Consider the following 19,754-nt stretch of genomic DNA (forward strand, 5'->3'; position numbering starts at 1 on the left):
GAAAGCACTCTCCAGCACTGAACTGACTGGGCAAATCAGGAACACACAACACAAGTAAACGTACCAGTGGGTGAGATGTAGAGTTTGGAGACTATGCTTTATTTTCTCATATATTTCCATCCCTCTCAGGACATGCACAAAATAGCAGCTTTATAAGGGACAATAAAAACAAATTTATACTTACTATACTGGACAATGTTGGTTCCCAAAATCTTTTGTTAAAAAAAAAAAAAGGGCAACGCAAACTGGTCTCTGTCCAGATATCCATCCTTCCGTGACCACCCATAAAGAAAGGTGGCCCACTCATAGCTCCAGTTTTAGTCCTTAAATCAGGCTAAGCTGAATAGGATATGGCAGTTGGACCAGTTCTGGACCAACTGGGCTACTAGGAAATGTGTCTTTGCTGGGGGGGGGGTGGGGAATGGAAGAGAGAGGGTATGATCCCTTCCATTGGATGTTCTCCTGTCTGGATGTGACACTAGGAACCAAGTCCTGCATTTTGGGACCATTAGGTCTCTTCACCTGGAGTACAAAGTTTATGCTCTAGAAAGGGCAAGATAAAAAAAATGGGTAGAACCTGGTTCTTTTTTTATGTTGTTGATCACTGGAGCTAACAACACTGGATCTCACTCATCTATCTTTTTTTTCTGTAAAATAATGTATTTTCTTATTATTTAAGATGTTTGAAATTAAGTTTTCTGTTCTTTGTGCCTAAAAATTTCCAAATTTGTGCACAGATGCTAAAAATTCCAGTTTTTTTTCCCCCAAGTAATTATGTAGGCAATTTACAACCTCTAGGATTTCACTGAGGCAACTTTTAAATGGGCTGGGAGCTTCAGCTTTTCTAACTGTAAAAAAAGAGGGAAGTTCATTAATTTTTTTTGTTCAACTACATGTATTTATTAAGCAGCTTAATAAAGGCCACTCTAAGGACTTGGATTTTTACTCTGAGTGATAAGGGAAATTATTGGATGGTTTTGTGCACAGAAGTGACATGTTTTGGCTTATAACATAGCTCATCCTAGCTGATGCATTAAGAGTAAAGAGAAGAGAGAAAAGAATAGAAGCGGAGAGACGAGTGAGGGGGATAGTCCGGTACTATAGAGAATATGATGGTGATTTGGCCCAGAGACATGGCAGAAGGCATTGTGAGAAGAGGTCACACTCTGGTTCTATTTTGGAGGTAAAAGTGAAAGAATTTCAAATAGAAAAGAATTAGAAAAGACACCAGGATGTCTGGCCTGATCAAAGGAAGAATTGTGTTGGCAATTACTTGAGATCTGGAAAGTACTGAGGGAAGCAGGTTTCGGTATACTCTCAAGAGCTCAGTTTTGGACGTTTTACTTTGAGATGCCTGTTGGATCTACACTGTAGATTTCAATTAGGCAGCTGGATCTCGATGTTTAGAGTTTAGGGCAGTTATCCAGGCTGGACACATATACTTGAGAATCAATATAATCTAAAGCCATTGAAATCGCATGTTAATTATCCTGGGAGTATGTGAAGACCTAAAAAAAAAAATTCCAAAATTAAAAGTCAAGTTGATGAAAAGACAGCAGTTAGAGATTGGATAGGGGCATCTAGGATGATAGGAAGAAAATCAGCCAAGTGTATTGTCCAAAAGACAAGAGAAATATATTTCAAGATGGAGAGGGTAGACGACTTGACATATCAAGTAAAAGGAGAACTGAGAGTCAATCCCTGGAATTAACAGGGTGGCCACAGAAGACTAGGAAAAACTTGCGAGGCAATAAAGGCAACTGGAGTGGGTTCAGGAGGAATGGGAGGGAGAAACTGCAAATGGCAAGTTGGGACAGCCCTTTCACGGAGTCTGTCTACTAAGGGAAGAAGTAGGCATCGGTGGGGACAGCTAGCAGGGAGGAAATGCTTTATAATGATGAAGTGGGGAGAGTTGCTAGAGAGACATCTATGAGTAGGTGTGGGGGGGGGATGGGTGTTTGGCAGGTGCCTAAACTCTTTATTCTCACCACTGGAGACAAGGCAGGGTGTGCAGAAAGAGCTGCTGAGACAGCTTCATTTCTTGCGGTGAAATGGAAGCAGGGTCCTCCACTGAGTGACGATGGGGAAGGAAGAGTTGGAAGTGGAAGATGGTAAGGAAAGTCTGACCTCACTCGTGGAAGAGTGGGAGAAAATGGACTAGGTAGGGAAATACAATTCCTGGGCAGCCACGAGGATCTGTGAGGGGTGTGAATGGCCATGATTGTAGAGCAGGACTTGTCAGCAGTGTTGGATACTTTCCTTCAGTCACATTCAGCAGCCAGAGCATGAGCATGGCTCACACAGACCGATGGATGTTAACTGGTTGTGGGTTTCCAGGTGAGTGAGAACGGAGGAAGGAGCAAGGGAGTTTGTAAATTCAGACTACATTATGTGTTAGTGGCTGAGTCAGGCCCTTTGGCCTTAGGGTAAATTGCCACCCCTGCATCCCAAAGCAGTTTCTGAATATCTAGTTATAGACAGAACATTGCTAGGATTTATATAAATAGTTCACACCTATCCTGTGTTGCCTATATAAACCTGGCAATAAAAATTACCTGACAGTTCTTGGCCATTCAAGACTTTGAGAATGGGCTAAATTATTTTCCATGAAAAGAGCCCGTGTTCTTCCTTTAATATCTCAAATAGTACCTCAGAAAAAAATTTGTGCTTTGGATTTATTTTTGTGGATCTCCATTTTCTTGTTTAAAATGAAGTCTAAATAATTCTGGGTACTTTAGCTGGAGAGACCTACTAGGAAGACAGCTGCCTAAGGAGTATGGTTCAGGGATACGAGGAGCACCCCCTCTGTAAACCCAGCAGGCAGCCCATGCCTGCTTGCTGAAGCCTGAGGTGTCAGTACAAGTGCTGACTTTAAAAAGGGGTTAAAACTCCAGTGTCTGCAGGAGCTGGCAGCAGACAGGAGTGGAGCATTTGTGGGCGGGGACAGGCCAAGCGCTTGGTCTCCTCTAAAAGAGGCTTCGGCTTTTCTGTCACCACAAGTGAACACAGGATGCAAAATCTTACAAGTTTTCAAATTAACCCAGAAATCATGACTTTGATATGAAACCTCTGATTTTAAAATGTTGGCAACATTTTTTTTTTTCCTCAAAAAGCTAAAAACCTTTTTTATGGGCAAACCAGAAGAGTTTGACTTGTAAAGTAGTAAAAGCCTCTAAAACTATAAATCCTTCTGGGGTAAGACTGAATTTCATCGATGTTTCCTACTGGAATCTATGGGAGAACATTTCAGCCTACTTCTGAGAATTGGTTTTGTTTGGGAAAAGTAGGAATACTCTGAATGCTTCACGCCGCTGTCTCAGCCAAGGTGGCTTATCCCTGCTTATTGCTCACATCATGGATACATGGTCTAGTATACTGATGTTTATTATAATCTTTTTATATATTCTCACTTCTTAAAATCTGACAAAAGATTCCATGAAAACAGTGAAGGAATTCTAGATATCAGTAGAATTTTATTTAATGAAATCAAATGTCGTGCCATCTACGTTTACCCCTACCTTATATATGATTATTTCTACAAGGATTCAGACTCTCAGTTACTTAAGATTCCTTGAGAGTTTTCCTAGAATAAGCTGATTTGCTTCATTTCATTTTCCCTGCTTTTGGCTAGATGACTACCTTATTCAGTATCTCTCATCTTCCTGCTGAGATTCGATATGAATATATCCTTAGCAATATTCGTAAACCAGCATTAAGACAGCAGCCCATAAAATAAGAGTGTTATACTCCCCTGAGTAAGGAATGGGGACAATGTGAGTATTAATATCAGCAACTGTAATAGTTATAGCTGCTACCATTTAATTATTACTCTGGTACTTCGTACTCATCATCTCTAGTCCTCCTAATACCCCTATTAGATTGGCATGATTGTCCTCATTTTACAAATGTAAGCTCAGAGGGAAGAGTTAGCATGCTCAGAGTATCAAAGACAATAGTGACAGAGGTAAGCATTATACCCAAGATTGTCTGGTTGACTGCATCTTGAGGTTCCCATTTACAATTTGGCCACAGTTCAAAACTATTAATGGCTTCTCCCTTGTTGGCCCTCTTTGAGTTTAGAGATAAAAAAAACGAATATACAGCTCTTGCCTATAGAGATATTATGCTCCACAGTGAAGACACAAAGATGTATCTTCGAAACCATGTGGCTGGTGGGAGGCAGACCCAAACTATAGCTGGTATTGAGAGAACGAGCAAGCTTAGAGTGTGGTCGAGGAAAGTTCAATCAGGTGGGTGATACTCTAAACTGAATGTTTAGGAATGAGTAAGAATTAGGTTGAAGAAATAGGGGAAGAATGTTCTAGGTGAAATACAGCATAAATAGATGTGTGATGTTTGTGGTCAATTGAAAGGTGGTATACTCGCATACATGTAAGCAGGAGATGAGGTGCTTACTGTAGACTGGAAGCGACATTGAAATGGTATACAGTTAGAGTTGGCTTAAAAAAGGAACATCCTAGTAGCCAAGTGAAGGATGGAACAGAAGACACACTTAGCAATTTCACGATTCTTGTTTTTAACTACTTTGTTCTCAGAAAAATTTTCCTAGGAGAGACTTACTTTGGACGTATATACTAAATTAACTTGCCATTATTACCAAGTGCATTGTTAAAAGGAAGCACAGTTCAATAATTTCATCTTTGCATCAAAGGTAAATTGTTATGAATTAATGAGACCACGGTAGGACACACGGCCGCTGGCACTGGCCAGCATCGTGGATGCATCAATACAGTACCTCTTCTTAAGAAATAAAGATGGAAACATTGTCAGCAGAAATCACAAATTTATTAACTCTTAAATATATCAATCAGTCATTTACCATTATGGCAAGAAATATATACAGTGTCCCATGGTAAACTGCAGTGTTTCAAAATGATAGAAGATAATAAATGTGTAATTCAGTTGTGGTGGAGAGAACAAATCACAATTTCCTCACATCTTAGTGCGGAAGACAAACTTGATCTATGGTAATATTTCAACACCACATGCTAAGTTAGAAGTGTAAAAAAAAAACACTATACCTATTATTTTTAAAATACATGTATGCCACGTATAGCCGCTTCACAAAAAGGTAGAAGAAATCAAAAAGGGAAAAACGAGGCCATTACTTTTCACAGATCTCATTGGCAGGTTAACATGGCTCAATACATTTACTGTATATATTTATTTTAAATATATATTTTTAAATCGTGTAGTTATCAGAAAAGCTTCAATCCATCTACCATACATCCACTAGCAACAATATCTAAAGTGATTAGTAATCAACACAGAAAGGTGAAATGAGAGAAAGAGGGAGGGTTGTTTTTTGTTTAGTTTTTTGCTTCTGCTTTAAAAATAGGCTTCTGAAGATTGTGAATTACTATTGTTAAAATAATGCTGATGAAGATACCATGCACTAGAAAGCATTTCAGGGAAGAGAAACTGCCTCACAGGAGTTGAGAAAACAAAGGAGAAATGAGAAGCACAAAGAAAATCCAGGCATTTCCCTTTTCTTTTTAAACTGGAAAATCCTAACTCCTCACAGGAAGATAATGTCACTGACACAAGAGAGAAGCTAAGAAAGCACACGCCACAAAGATCAAGTTCTAAACACTTAGGAGAATGGAAATCACTTGCAGACCTCTCTGACTTTAGAAAACTAGCCAGTGGTGAAGCAGGAGGGGCCCAGTGCACAAGTCAGAACTAAGTGCCTTTGCACAAAACCCTGATCCACTACAACTTGGTGTTGTCCTTGCAAGTCCCCTAATTAGTAAGACACCTCTCAGGTAAACTAGGAACTCCCTGCTTTTACCTAAGTTTAAATAATTCTAATACCACCAACATAGGGTAGTTTGGACACAGGGATTCTAAGCAGAATTAAGAACGTTTAAAATCTTGACAACGTTTTCAGGGTCCTAAAGATGATAGGAGTGCTAGTTTAGTTACCGCCATTATGCAAATTTCACTTTCCTTTCTGTCTAGTAGTGTGTGAGAAAAGACAGAAGAGGATGGAGAAAAAGGAAGCAAACAGCAAAAAGTGAGATCAAATGGAGAAAACAGAGCACATAGGTGAGAAAGGAACAGGAAGTACAACAAATTCACAACTGTGAGTATATCCTAAAGTGATCACACGTAAATTATGTGAATTTTTCCAGTTTACGATTTGAGCAAAAACAGCATGACTTTATCTCGCTTCCACATTCTTGAGTGATTTTGCTCACATATCAACCTACTTTAATTGTTAAAGAGCAACAAAGCTTTCAACCAGGATCCCAGGATCACACTAGGAAACTGAAAGTGTTTTTTTTTTTTCTGTTTGTTTTTTTTTCTTTTTTTTTTGCTTTTTGTTAAACAAACAAGCGAAAACTGATTAACAGCAAAGAGTTTTAAAAATTTACGTTTCTCTTACAAACTGTCATTCAGAGAACAATAATTTTGAAGTCTGTTAAATCTTGGCATAAACAGAAACTTGACGAATAGGTTGTATTTGGAACATGTGGAATTTTTTTTGACCTCCCTCTATTGTTTGCCAACAGTAATTTAAGTTTGCATGGAACATCCCCCTAGTTGAAGTGTAAACAATGTGTGGGAAGGAATATATGACAAGATGATGTATCACATATGCATTACATGTAGGACCTTCACAACTTCATGCACTCAGAAACATGCATGAAGAGGAGGAGAGGACGGCCCAGGGTTCCCATCCAGGTGCCTTGAGAACAAGAGAATGCAGAAGTGGCACTGTTGACATTTAGCTGAAAGAAAGTGGGGGAGGGGGGAGGGAGAAATAAGTTACACCGTTTTACAAAATATTGCCAAATTGTTTTGCCAAAGATGTGACTAGGGTACAATTTTATACCTTAGCTAACTTAATTGAAAATACAATGTATGAGATCTTTGCTTGCAAAAGATGAAATACACGATGTTAAGCAGAAACAAAATTAAAATAGATAACAACAGCATTAATTTTCTGTCAACTTTGTCCACACAGAGCTAAGCTGAAAACAGAAACAGGAACCCAGGCTTCAATCACATTATTGAATATAAATATGCATTGTAAGCATTCATGTTTTGTTAAAATGAAGTTTAAGTTCATCCTTAGCTTTTGTCATCATTCTTAGGCTCCTTGGAAAGTTAAACCTAGAAGTCAATTTAACAAGGAATATAGCCTCAAAAGTAGATGAAACATAATGATTTAATTGGAGGTTTTTTTTTTTTTTTTTTTAATCCAACTGCTGGTAGCACTATTTGTTAAAAGCTCTGATAAGGTTCAGTGCTTTGAGTGGAGAAAATATTCACAACATTACCACATATATCTGGATCCTAATCCAAGTTAAGAAATAAATCTTAAAAAACAACACAGGCATGAATTTAATTACAGTCAACTTTCAATTATCCTCTGGAATTACCTACTATGTGAGTTTTAAATTTCAGCTTGACTTCCTCTTGTGGCCTGTGCTCATGGTCAAATACTATTATACTCAGTCAGGCACAGCAAATTAATTTATAAATTAACCTTAGTCAAGTGCTTAACAGGAATTACCACCTCTAGAAAAATGGACACCAAAAAATCCTACAGCTTGTTATAAATTAGGTCTGGATAATTGAGAGTTGTGAGAATTGACCCAGACATAATGGACTTTTAAGGCGAGAACTCCAGGATATTCTAAAATGCCAACATCCATATGCTAAGGCTCTTCTCAGAGCTTATTACCTTTAAAACAAGGGTTATGCTACAAAATGAGGCCAACATTAGACTCAAGAGCTCATGCAAAAGTGCTATAAATTTCCAAAGACCTTTAATATTTTCCATTGAATATAATGCAAAAGAAAATATTCTTAAAGGGAAGAAAAACAGCCATGCAGCTTTTTAGTCATTAGCTCCATTCACAAAGTATCCCGGAGCAGGATGTTACTTACAAGACCCATATGTGAATGGTTTTCAGGCCTTAGATGTTTTGCCACAAAGAGGTGCTTCCTGAGAAGTTTTCTTTCCCATTTGGAATACAGGATGGCCTATTAAGAGAAGCCCCATTTAAGCCACTTGGCGTAAAATGAAGTTTTCTTAAATAGGCTCTATCCCATAAACACTTGAGGGAATTGTAGAAAAACCTTACCCTCTAGTACTGTATGATTGTAATCCCTTCCATATTAACTGTCAATTAGTGCTGTACCTCTTTGGGGTAAAAAACACACAAGCATGGGTATCTTCATTATTATATTCCTCTTGTCATTCTCTTCGTTACATAGCTATCTATTTTTCCTTCGTCTACTTTTTATAAATCCAACAGTGATAAGTAATTATTAAGGCTATAGAGAAGGTCTTTGAAAACCACTGTGGTACATTATTAAACTGAAAAATTCTGATAGATTCTCTGGAGTTGAATGGCTGTTTGTATAAACTTGACTCCCCATCCTACTCCCTTCTGAATATTAACAGGTGATCCTGGTGAGACAATTTGGAATGAGACCAACATTAGGTCAAACTTCTGAGTCTAAACTCTCCTTCTTGTTTTCATCTCATCCCTTCACTGACACAACCTTATTTCTCATTAATATTCCCCTTTACTCCAGTTGGAGCCAGCCTTCCTTATCCATAATCCTCTACCATACAAAGCTAACACCCTGACATTGTCCTTTTCTTATGATATTCCTGGATTATCTTCCATTTGCTCTATGTCTCCAAATTCCACTTGGAATTTGGACAAGGTCTTAAATGATATATTCTGTGCAAGATATACTTCTAAACTGTGAACAGTTTGTTACATTGGTCATTCATTCCATTCTACTCTGAAGTTGATTGCAAACCTTGTAATTTTTCTTTGGTATCAATCATAAGTTGATTTCTAAACTAGAATATAAGTTCCTGGAAGACAATTATCTTTTACCTCGTATTTTATCTGGCATAAGTTAATCACCCAGGAGATGTACAAGAAATATTTGTCTAATTATTGATTGGAAGAGCAAACATAACATCTGAGGTAGAGTAGCATAGTGAGGAAGACACTGAAATACCTGTTCCTTGTATTTTGAATGCTGTGTTTATAAATTTCTTCTAATACCTGTTAACTGAGCCCAGTAGATCATGTATAAAGGTTCTGATATGATAATGGTCATTTTAGAAATGCCTCCTTATTTTTTCCTCCCACATCACCCTCCTCTGCCAATTGTGATAATGAAGTCACAAATAGTTTGCCGTATTATGTGATTTAAGAAAAAGAAACCAGCTTGCTGGGGTATCCTCCAGTTTCTATTATACGTGTTTCAACCCCCAAACAGCTGGTCTAGTTGATCTTTCTAGACAGTTATAATCTATTTCTCCTTAAACATTCCCACCGATGTAACTGACTTCCAGTGTTAAACAACACTATGTCATGTCATTAACAATGGAATAAGTAAAAAACACTGGCCATGGGTATATTAACAAAGAAGCTGACAGACTGGAAATATTTACTTGATGGGTACTGTTGGCGACCCAGAGCGATGAAAATGAACATTCTGCCACTTTCCATCCCGGCGGTGCCACACCCGGGTTTCTTCTGACTGCATTGTCTTTGGCATCCCGCTGCCATCCATGTACTGTGTGAGCCTAATGTATGCTATGCAGGCAGCATCATCACCTACCAGGTGTACATGGGGGTTCAGGATAATAGTGTGGATTGGTTTATTGCTTTTGGACAAAGCTGAAAGAGAATAAAATGAAAACAAAACTTAGTTACTACATACAGAAAACCAAAACCAGTAACTTCGTCTGGGGCCAATGAATGCAATGCCATTCATTCATTCAACTACTAATTGTTTGCTTTGAGTCCCTGGCACTGTGCAAAGTAAAAGGAAAAGAGAAAGGAAAAAAGAGCAAAAGTAGATAGTCATTATTTTCTTTGTTTACCTTCATAGAGAAGTTGTCACTCTAGAAACTCAGGGACACACAAAGCTGAAGGTGAAGAGGTGTATTTATAATGGGAAGTGGTTAAAAACAAAAGCTATACTGGGGCACCTGGGCAGCTCAGTCGGTTTAGCCTCCGAGTTCAGCTCAGGTCATGATATCACAGTTTGTGGGTTTGAGCCCTGCATCAGGCTCTGTGCTGACCGCTTGCTCAGAGCCTAGAGCCTGCTTCGAATTCTGTGTCTCCTTCTCTCTCTGCCCCTCCCCAGCTCACGCTTTGTCTCGCTGTTTCTCAAAAATAAATAAATGTAAAAAAATAAAATAAAAACAAAAGCCATGATACAAATAGAGAGGTAGAGGGCCTGGCCGAGATGCATGGAGCAGTTGAGAGGATACCCTGTGGTCTTGTTCATTTTGTTAGTTGATGAAATACATGGGACAAGGAAATATATCAAGTATCATGCCTAACTGACTGAGCCACCCAGATGCCCCTAAAATGCTTTTTATTTATTTTTGAGAGAAAGCGAGAGAGCAAGTGAGGGTAGAAGAAGAGAGAAAGGGAGACAGAGGATCTGAACTGGGCTCTGGGCTGACAACAGAGAGCACAATGCAGGGGCTTGAACTCATGAACCCTGAGATCATGACCTGAGCTGAAGTAGGACGCTTAACCAACTGAGCCACTCAGGTGCCCCTGATGTTATTCCTTTAGATCACTAAAACGGGTTAAACTGTTTTACCTGTTATGCAAACCTCTCTCCCATTTTCAGAAAAGATCTGAGTAAATTACTAAATGCTACAGTCACATAAAAAAGAATATCCCATTATGAAGAATATATATTTATGGTAAGTAATGACATATAGTTTCTGTTGAAGTAAGTTAAACATTTAAGGGGTTAATTATTCTTTTATTAGTGATGAGATGGTATCGATTGAGAACCAACTGGAAGAAACATTATGAGAGAATCAGGAAATTTACTGAAGCTTTGTTAAGGCCAATTTACCACATAATTCTTTCCTTGCAAATGCCTAGTGACTATGTAAAAAAAAATCATTAAACATACTTTAAATTAAAAACCCATGCCACAGCAGACATTCCTGTCAATGCTTATAATTATTGGAAGTGAATTTGATTATTCTAGTCCTTGCTACACTTCCTCTTAAGTTGATGAATTCACTCTATGTATCATGCAAACAAAAGACAATTCCTAGTCTTCAGGTGTAAGGAAAAGAAAGATAAAAGGAATTTCTGGTTTACACTTTTTTCGATGATCTCAAGGATCTCAGGAGTTTCTTTTGCTACTATCTCTGAAATGTGGCTATTTCCTCTAAGACCAAATTCTTATAGTGAAAACTGAAATATTTATTTACACGATCACTCATCTTCAGGTACATTTCACTTTGAAAATGAGCACTATGCTTGAAAGCACCCCTTTATGTCAAATATTCTGATATGCTATGGTGTCTTTTACTTTTTTGTACATAAACAATGTTTTATGAAAACTTATTTTTTTGGTAATTCATTTTGCAGCTTATATATACATTTGCTGGGACTTAGCTGGGGTACGTTCCATCAGCATTACCTTTTATACAAAATCAAAGAGTTTCCAAAACACCAAAACTTTTAGCTTGTCATTTTTTTTTTCAGTTTCAAATACGAAAAGTGTTATGATGTAAAATACTGGACTAAGGTGAAAATTCTCATTATAGAATAGAGAAAAGCTACAAATTTAAGAGAAATTCAAAGAGAAATTGGAAAAGGCATGTTATTAAATTTAGAATAAATGTACCATTTTCAAAGTAGAATCGGTGAAAGTCCATCCCTTCCACTAAATTACCCAAAGCTTCAGGTTCAAAAGCAGTAAGGCCCGGGTCACAGATTTTTCTGTAGGGGAAAAAAAAAACATAATGAAAATAACCAATACATGGGTTAATACGTTTTGTTTATATAATATAATATACTTTGTTTCACACATATCCAATCTTATTTATCAACTCTTATTTTTCACTGGAAGGAAAGAGTTTAAAAAACATAAAAATATAAAATTTCTTTCACAGGCCTTGGCAAGGTGAGTTGAGGAGCAGATGCTATAAAAGCATTTTGCAGGGAACTCTGATAGGCACAAGATAACACAGCAAGTTCCAGCAGATGATAACTAGACTTCTTTAGGAGTCTCCTTTTTAAATTTTCTGCTTTTTTATATTTCCAAGATGAATTCTCTAGGCTTTCTCCAGTTTTTCCTCTTATTTTTTTTTTTTTAAGGTTTTTAATTTATTTTTGGGACAGAGAGAGACAGAGCATGAACGGGGGAGGGGCAGAGAGAGAGGGAGACACAGAATCGGAAACAGGCTCCAGGCTCTGAGCCATCAGCCCAGAGCCTGACGCGGGGCTCGAACTCCCGGACCTCGAGATCGTGACCTGGCTGAAGTCGGACGCTTAACCGACTGCGCCACCCAGGCGCCCCTTCTTATTTTTAATTTTTTAAATGTTTGTTTATTTTTGAGTGTGAGAGCGCGCCTGAGCACAAGCAGGGGAGGGGCAGGGAGAGAGGGAGACACAGAATCCCAAGCAGGCTGCAGGCTCCGAGCTGTCAGCACAGAGCCCGAACTCACAAACCGTGAAATCGTGACCTGAGCCAAAGTCATATGCTTAACCCACTGAGCCACCTAGGCGCCCCATCTTACTTTTATTTTTTTTTACACTTGGTCTTAGCCAAAAGGCCGAGAAGTGATTTACTCTTAAGTTGTCGGAGTCCAATACACTCTCCAAGTCCTACAAAATCAACATTGGCTCTGAAACTAAATAATTTTGGAACAACTTTTGACATCTTCTACATTCATTGATTTGAAAGCATATATCACATCCTGTACTTTCTGGAAAAGCTGTTTTTAAAGTTTATTGGGGCGCCTGGGTGGCGCAGTCGGTTAAGCGTCCGACTTCAGCCAGGTCACGATCTCGCGGTCCGTGAGTTCGAGCCCCGCTTCGGGCTCTGGGCTGATGGCTCAGAGCCTGGAGCCTGTTTCCGATTCTGTGTCTCCCTCTCTCTCTGCCCCTCCCCCGTTCATGCTCTGTCTCTCTCTGTCCCAAAAAAAAAAAAAAAATAAACGTTGAAAAAAAAAAATTTAAAAAAAAAAAATAAAGTTTATGTCACTTGGGGTGCCTGGCTGGCTCACTCGGTTAAGAGTCCCAACTTCGGCTTAGGTCGGCATCTCATGGTTTGTGAGATCGAGCCCCACATCGGGCTCTGTGCTGACAGCTCAGAGCCTGGAGCCTGCTTTGGTTTCTGTGTCTCCCTCTCTCTCTGCCCCTCCCCTGTTTGCGCTCTCTCTCAAAAATAAAAATAAAAAATAAAGTTTCTTTAACTTTTAAAATAAAATTGAGAGATTCAAACATACAGATTAGTTTTCAATACTAGAAATGTAATTCAACAAAGAGATAGGACATTTTTAAATATTCAGAGAAAGCCAATGGCTTTCTTTGGAGAAATTTATTCCATGAAGAATTGTTAAACACCTATGTGGCAGATATTCTTTGAAACAATTATAATATAACAATTAAGACTGGAATAGAAATAAATACAAAGTGCCTGAAAACCAGATTACTTACATATGGGACAGGAAAGATTTAGGAGAAAAAGTGAGCTGGGCTTTTAGGAATGTGTAGAAGTTTTCCAGGTGTGGGGAAGATGGTAGGCAGGAGGAGGGCAGCAAATACAATAACTTAGTACTGAGAGAATAGAGAGTATGTTTAGGGAACAACTAGTCGCTTGATCTGGTGAGCACTGGGTCAGTGGGTATGTATATAAGTCCCATAAAGGGGGAAACAGTTCCTTGGGCCTGCGGTAATCAAGGCAGGCTTCTCAGAGAACGTGACATAAAATCTGGATTTGAGGAAATAGTGCAAGTTTACAAAGCAATAAAAGGATTTGGGACTATTTATTTTGGGGGAAAAACATTTTAACTGTTCAACAGAAATACAAGTTGGCCAACATGTATTCAAAAGGCCAACTCACTATGGTTCTTCACAGTATTGTTCATAGTGCATGGAACCGATTTTTTAAAGAATGCTTTTAAAGTAGAAAATAGTTGGGGCGCCTGGTTGCCTCAGTTGGTTAAGCATCCCACTACAGCTCAGGTCATGATCTTCCAGTTTGTGAGTTTGAGCCCTGTGACGGTGCTGACAGCTCAGACCCTGCAGCCTGCTTTGGATTCTGTGTCTCCCTCTCTCTCTGCCCCCTCCCTCTCACACTCCATCTTTCTCTCTCTCAAAAACAAATAAACATTAAAAAAATCAGTGAATATTTCTGTGGTTCAAAAAAAAAAAAGCCTTAAAGGCAGGAGTGGCAGAGGGGAGGTAGTGAGGAGGGCTTTTACATTTTGTCTCAGACTTGCTGGTGGGCAGGTACTTTCAAGTTCAAAGTCAAATATATATAATCTCTAAGGGGCAAAATGGGAATAGTCGTGTTGCTATGGTAACAGAAATTTATTCTGCCAGGGGCTATTACTTCCTCTGCAAATATGACTTCTGGTTGTCAACATTGGTGAATCAAAAATTTTTACTACCTTATATTGGTGCTGAAATCATCTGAGAATCACCGTACTATGATGGATCTCTTTACCAACCACCAAAAAGAGTCAATACATCTGAAAACCTGTTAATCTGTTCTTTCTTTCTCTCTCCTCTGTATATATGCATTTATCACCTGTCATAGGCTTTGGATTATTAAAGGATTCACAAAGCTGCCACTTGATATATATATGTGTGAACACACATGCTCTGAACAGGTGTCCTAAGGACCAGTTGACAGGGCTTTACCAGTGTATTCATCCAAAAAGCTCCCATGTAAGGTCCTGTTGAATTATCCCTGGGCCTGAGTTGAAACATCAGGCCAGATTACAGGCCTCTGTAGGTAAACAGATGTGATTCCACAGGACTGTATTATTTAAAATACCTTACATTAACCTGTCTTAGAATGTAGGAAACGTTCCAATTTTGCCTGGCTACGACCACCAACAAAATACACTTTTTTACTATTTTACAGGAGAATGCTATTACAAAAAAATACATATTTGAAAATAGTATTCTCATATTTGGAGAACATGTTCTCATGTTTTCCTTAATAGAGTTCTCAGCAAAACGATAGAAGAGCAGCTTCTATGGCACAGAGTTCTCCACAACTGTTTAAAAGGGAACTCTGGTCTCCGACGAGAGTTTTATTTTAAACTTCATATCTTACTATTTCAAGTGTACTTTATTAAATCATGTGAAAATAGCTGATACACACAAATATATACACATGCATATGCATGTGTTTGCATGTATATGCATTTACACATTTAATTTACAAGAAGCAATCCTGCATTTAATTTAGTTCTTAAACTCATTTACTTTTCATATTTTATAACAGATGATAAAAGCAATATCTTATATAAAATTTGGGAAAAAAGGCAAGAAAAAAATTCACACATAATTTCATCTCCCAGAGGCAATGTCCTTTTTTCCTTTTCAAAACCAATTTGTCATATCTCATTCTATTTTTAATGCTTTTTCTCATGTAGTTGGAATAATTATGTACATTATAATTACATCATAAGCATTTGCCAGATTTCTAGAAACTACATAAACATCCACTGTACCAAATGCACCACATATTACTTAATGGTTTCCTTAATGTTGGACATATGTTTCCAATTTTTCACTATTATGAACATCGCTTCAATAATATTTTTGTTTATATTTTTTGTCCATGCTTTAGATTAAAAATCCATACCCGTGTTAAATTTTTTAAAGTTTATTTATTTATTTTGAGAGAGTGTGCATGAACAGGGGTCATGAGAGAATTCCAAGCAGGCTCTGTGCTGTCAGGGCAGAGCCCAACTAGAGTCTCGATCTAACAAACCCTGACATCATGACCTGGGCCAAAATCAAGAGTTGAACGCTCAACCAACTGAGCCACTCAGGTGCTCCCATACCCATGTTAAATTTTTATCAGTAAAATCAGAGGATTAAAACAATTTGAAACTTTAGAAATAAATAAATTTGAAATAAATGCTTTCTGGTATATAAGAACTAAACGTCCTTTCTAACCACTGCCACCACCACCAACCTAAATTTTTGCCTCCATTTATACTGTTGGAGGAAAGTCATCATAGTCCTACAGTATCTGCACTCCACTGCTTGTCAGCAATTTTTACTCCTGCTGATCTGACTGGCAGAAAATGCTCTTGCATTCACATTTGCACATTTGGGCTTTCTTTCTTTCTTTTTTTTTTTTTTAAGTATACAAGTTTTATCTATTTGGGTAGCCTAATCATTTTATCTTCTCATTTGTCATTACTTTCTCTGCTTTTAAATTTAGGTCTTTCCAATCAGAGATCAAATTCAATCTTTTTGCATTGAACTTTTTCATTCAAGAGGAGCTCACTCGTATGGAGTAAGAGGAAGGCTTGGACTGATTTTTATCTTTGTCCAAATGGCTAGCTTGTTGACCTACATACTTTGTGAAATAAGCCTATTTATTTGTTTTATTTTTACTTGATTTCCTTTATATACCCTATGGTCCAGTAGTTCATAAACTTTAAGCATTGGGACTTTCTTCAAATAAACTGTTACCTAAGAGACAAACTCATAAAAGAGACAAAGAAAGGTTGAGGCGTGCTGGCCCAAGAGGTAGAAGGCTGCCTCATGTCACCTTTTGATCTCTCTCTGTCCTAGGATCTTGACAGAGCTGCGAGGCAAAACATCTCTTAAACCAAAATGTACTTCTATGTGCTTTCCTGTCTCTTGTGTTTTTGCTCTCATGGATGCTCTGCCTGGAATGCCTTCCCCATATGGAGGAGTGGGTGATTACAAGTCTGTGCATTGACCGGGAGAGTACCAATCCTATCAGAAGCTTTGTGTTTCCTCTGTAAATCCTAATTATTTATGAAATAAAGCCATCATTGACCTCAAACCTGGGGTTAAATATACATGAATTCCGGTACACTGAAGAATGCACTCATATATAAAATATTTTGTTCACATGCATGAAAGCAAAATAAATGTGCCTCTACTCACGTGTAAGCTTCAAAGTCCCCATTGTTGATAGCTTCAATCAGTTGTTCAGTGACTTTGATAATTTCTTGCTTTCGTGCTAAAGGCAAAGATAGATTATTTTATGTGGCTTTTGTCCTTTGTTCTCATAAAACTCTAACAATATTGCTATTTTTCTTAGAGTTTTAACACTTGAGACCCATCCGTCCCCCAAACATGGTGTTATTCTCTCTACAATCTTGCTGTTTATAGTGCAGAGATCAGCATCATCGACTTCTTTTGGGAGGCTGTAAGACACACAGATTCTCAGGTCTACTCCAGACCTACAGATTCAGAATCTGCATTTTAACAGGACCTTTAGTCACCTAGAAATTCCAGGCTATATTTTTTAAATAAGTTCTCATTACCTTCATCAACATAATTGGGTTTGTAATTTTTTTTTCTTTGAACATTTAACAGATGTATGTCTATCTTCAGAATACAGAGGATCTTTTACATTGAGACACTTCAGATACTTTTTACCGTTCAGCTCAACCAACTCTGCAAAAGGGGATGCCGACACTGTAAATGACATCATATTTAGACAAATGGCCTTCAGTGAACTCTATGAATTGGAAAACCAACATATGAATCAATATGTGGACATAGGCAGATAGTTCAATGGAACCTCCCTGAAGAGCTGTCAATTCCAACACCAAACATGCTTTGTTTCTATTTCCAGCCCACAATTGGTAAAATTATTAATAGTTGGCTTGGCTCAAATCCCACTTATTCAGTAAATTCCTTTCTGATTCCATTTGCAAATGTTCCTTGCCTTTTCTGAATGCCTACAGTGTATCATTCATTTGGTAATGAAGCATATGCTATAATACCACAACACCTTTTTTAGTTAAATCATTACTAGTTTTAAATTGTTATTAAACTTTGTTCACTGTGTGATGGAATTTCTAGTTAAATTAAAAGTTCCCTTGGGGTGGGGGGGGAGGCTATTTTTTGCATCCTCTAAGTTTTATTCCAATGTCTTTAAAATAGGTGCTCAATAAATGTGTGAATTTGATCAACTGCCATTAATGATAATCTTTTGATTTCAGAATTCTATTGTTACTAATGAAATTAATGCATGAAATTTTTAAAATTTAAGTTTCTATGAGTTTTGCTTTAAGAACATTGTGATACTTCCTTAAATCACTGGAAATTAACTAGGAGAGTCATGAAGAGTTATATTCATTCTATCTTAGTGAAGCTGCTATTCATAACAGAAAAAGCGGAAGTCTGGTTTCAGATAATTTTTTTTCCCAAAGTTTGTTTATTTATCTTGAGAGAATGAATGAGAGTGCAAGCAGAGATGGGGCAGAGAGAAGGGGAGACAGAATCCTAAGCAGCCTCTGCGCTGTCATCGCAGAGCCCGGCTGAGGACTCACCAACTGTGAGAGCATGACCTGAGCTGAGATCAAGAGTTGGACACTTGATCGACCAAGCCACCCAGGCACCCCATTTTGTTATTGATTAAAGGCAACCAATATGTATTTTTAATGAAACTGATCATTATTAAACATGTTTTAACCACAAAGTTAAATGCTTACATTTTCCAAGTTATGATGTTCCTTATTTAAAATAAATATTCTGTAAACCTAACCTCATTTATACTATATGAGACTACCCTATAAAATATGACTGCTAATAATGCCAAAGTTGATAATATAAAAAATCACTATATAGGTTAGATTTCATTTTAGTTACATTATTAACTTTCATTTACATAATAAAAAAAAGTTTCTTAGCTCCTACACACATTTAAAACATTTTTTGCCCTTGTTCAGTTGATTTATGAATATCTAGAATATATCCAACACCAAAACATACTGACACAAGTAGCAGGGAATAATTCTGTAATAGGGATGCCACCAGTGGCACATTTTAGCTTAATTTAGTTAGGCAATAAGTGATTCATCTGTTTCTGGCCTCAACAGTATGAACATTTGGCAAAAGTGCATGACAGCTGACCCGATTCTGGAATATAAAGGACACTGGTGCTCAGAAAAGGAGATTAAGAAAATGTGACTATCAAAACCTCCTCAAAATTAAACCCTTGTTTAAAGCTAATATATTTCCTAGTTTGCTAAGTAAAAAACTACAGTTTAGAAAATGTCAATTTTTAAAAATGAGATGGAAGAAAAACGAATGTGAAATCAGTACCCTTTGTAGAGCTTCATTAGGCTAAGGCTCAGTTTACAGAGCGTGAAAAGTTCAAGGTCACGTTCTGAATTTTCTGAACATCTCTACCTTCCCTGATAAACAAAATATGGAATTAGAATATCGGTTTTAGGTATGGCCATCTCTCATACTGTGAGTCACTGTGGAAATACTTATTATCTCTTTAATAGTTTACAAGCTACAACTGGCTTAATTCTTGTCCTGCACAATCAAAGCAACACAAATTGCCTTGTCTCTTAGTTCTTAGGCTCAGAAACAATGGTCCTTTAGCTGGCAGCACAGCAAGTGGGAATTAGTGAGAATGCTTCTGTGCTGCATCATCAGGAAAACAACATGACAATCCTGGCTTGGCCCCGGAACTCTGGAATCTTTAGAGTGCTTACTTCCCTGGGGCAAAGGAGCCTGAGTGAGTCACAGGTAGCACATGACAGCTGACTCTTTAAAGGAAAGCAGAAGTCTGGAAATGAATCATTTGTATATAGTAGTCTACTGTGGTTGGGACTATTGCCACAGTGACCTACAGGAAGAGTGAGGTTTTGGTGCTTGCTAGTGAACAGTGAGGATAAAGGACAATCTACTTCTCAGAAGTGAGGTTAAGGGACAGTCACTGTGCTAGGTGCCTGG

At 37.9% G+C, this 19,754-nt stretch overlaps 1 protein-coding gene across 12 annotated transcripts in view; it reads right to left on the reverse strand.

Annotated features, from left to right (window-relative positions):
- Positions 1-702: 702 nt before the first annotated feature.
- Positions 703-19,754, reverse strand: part of CAMK2D (calcium/calmodulin dependent protein kinase II delta) — a 320,398-nt gene continuing 301,346 nt past the window's right edge. For 7 of the 12 annotated variants that reach the window (XM_047091617.1, XM_047091615.1, XM_047091625.1 and 4 more), the window contains 5 exons: positions 16,941-17,016; positions 11,674-11,768; positions 9,455-9,683; positions 7,921-8,016; positions 703-6,755 (listed from right to left, as the gene is read on the reverse strand). In XM_047091617.1, the coding sequence (XP_046947573.1) occupies positions 7,950-8,016; positions 9,455-9,683; positions 11,674-11,768; positions 16,941-17,016 (467 nt within the window). In that variant the 3' untranslated portion in view covers positions 703-6,755; positions 7,921-7,949. Of the gene's footprint in view, positions 6,756-7,920; positions 8,017-9,450; positions 9,684-11,673; positions 11,769-16,940; positions 17,017-19,754 lie in introns of those variants that run through there. The other 5 variants (XM_047091620.1, XM_047091626.1, XM_047091619.1 and 2 more) reach the window with 2 other exon arrangements.

The sequence above is a fragment of the Lynx rufus genome, unplaced genomic scaffold, assembly GCF_022079265.1.
Source record: "Lynx rufus isolate CCGP_SWC_20201006 ecotype Redwood Valley unplaced genomic scaffold, mLynRuf1.p SCAF_3, whole genome shotgun sequence".
Lineage (NCBI taxonomy): Eukaryota > Metazoa > Chordata > Mammalia > Carnivora > Felidae > Lynx > Lynx rufus.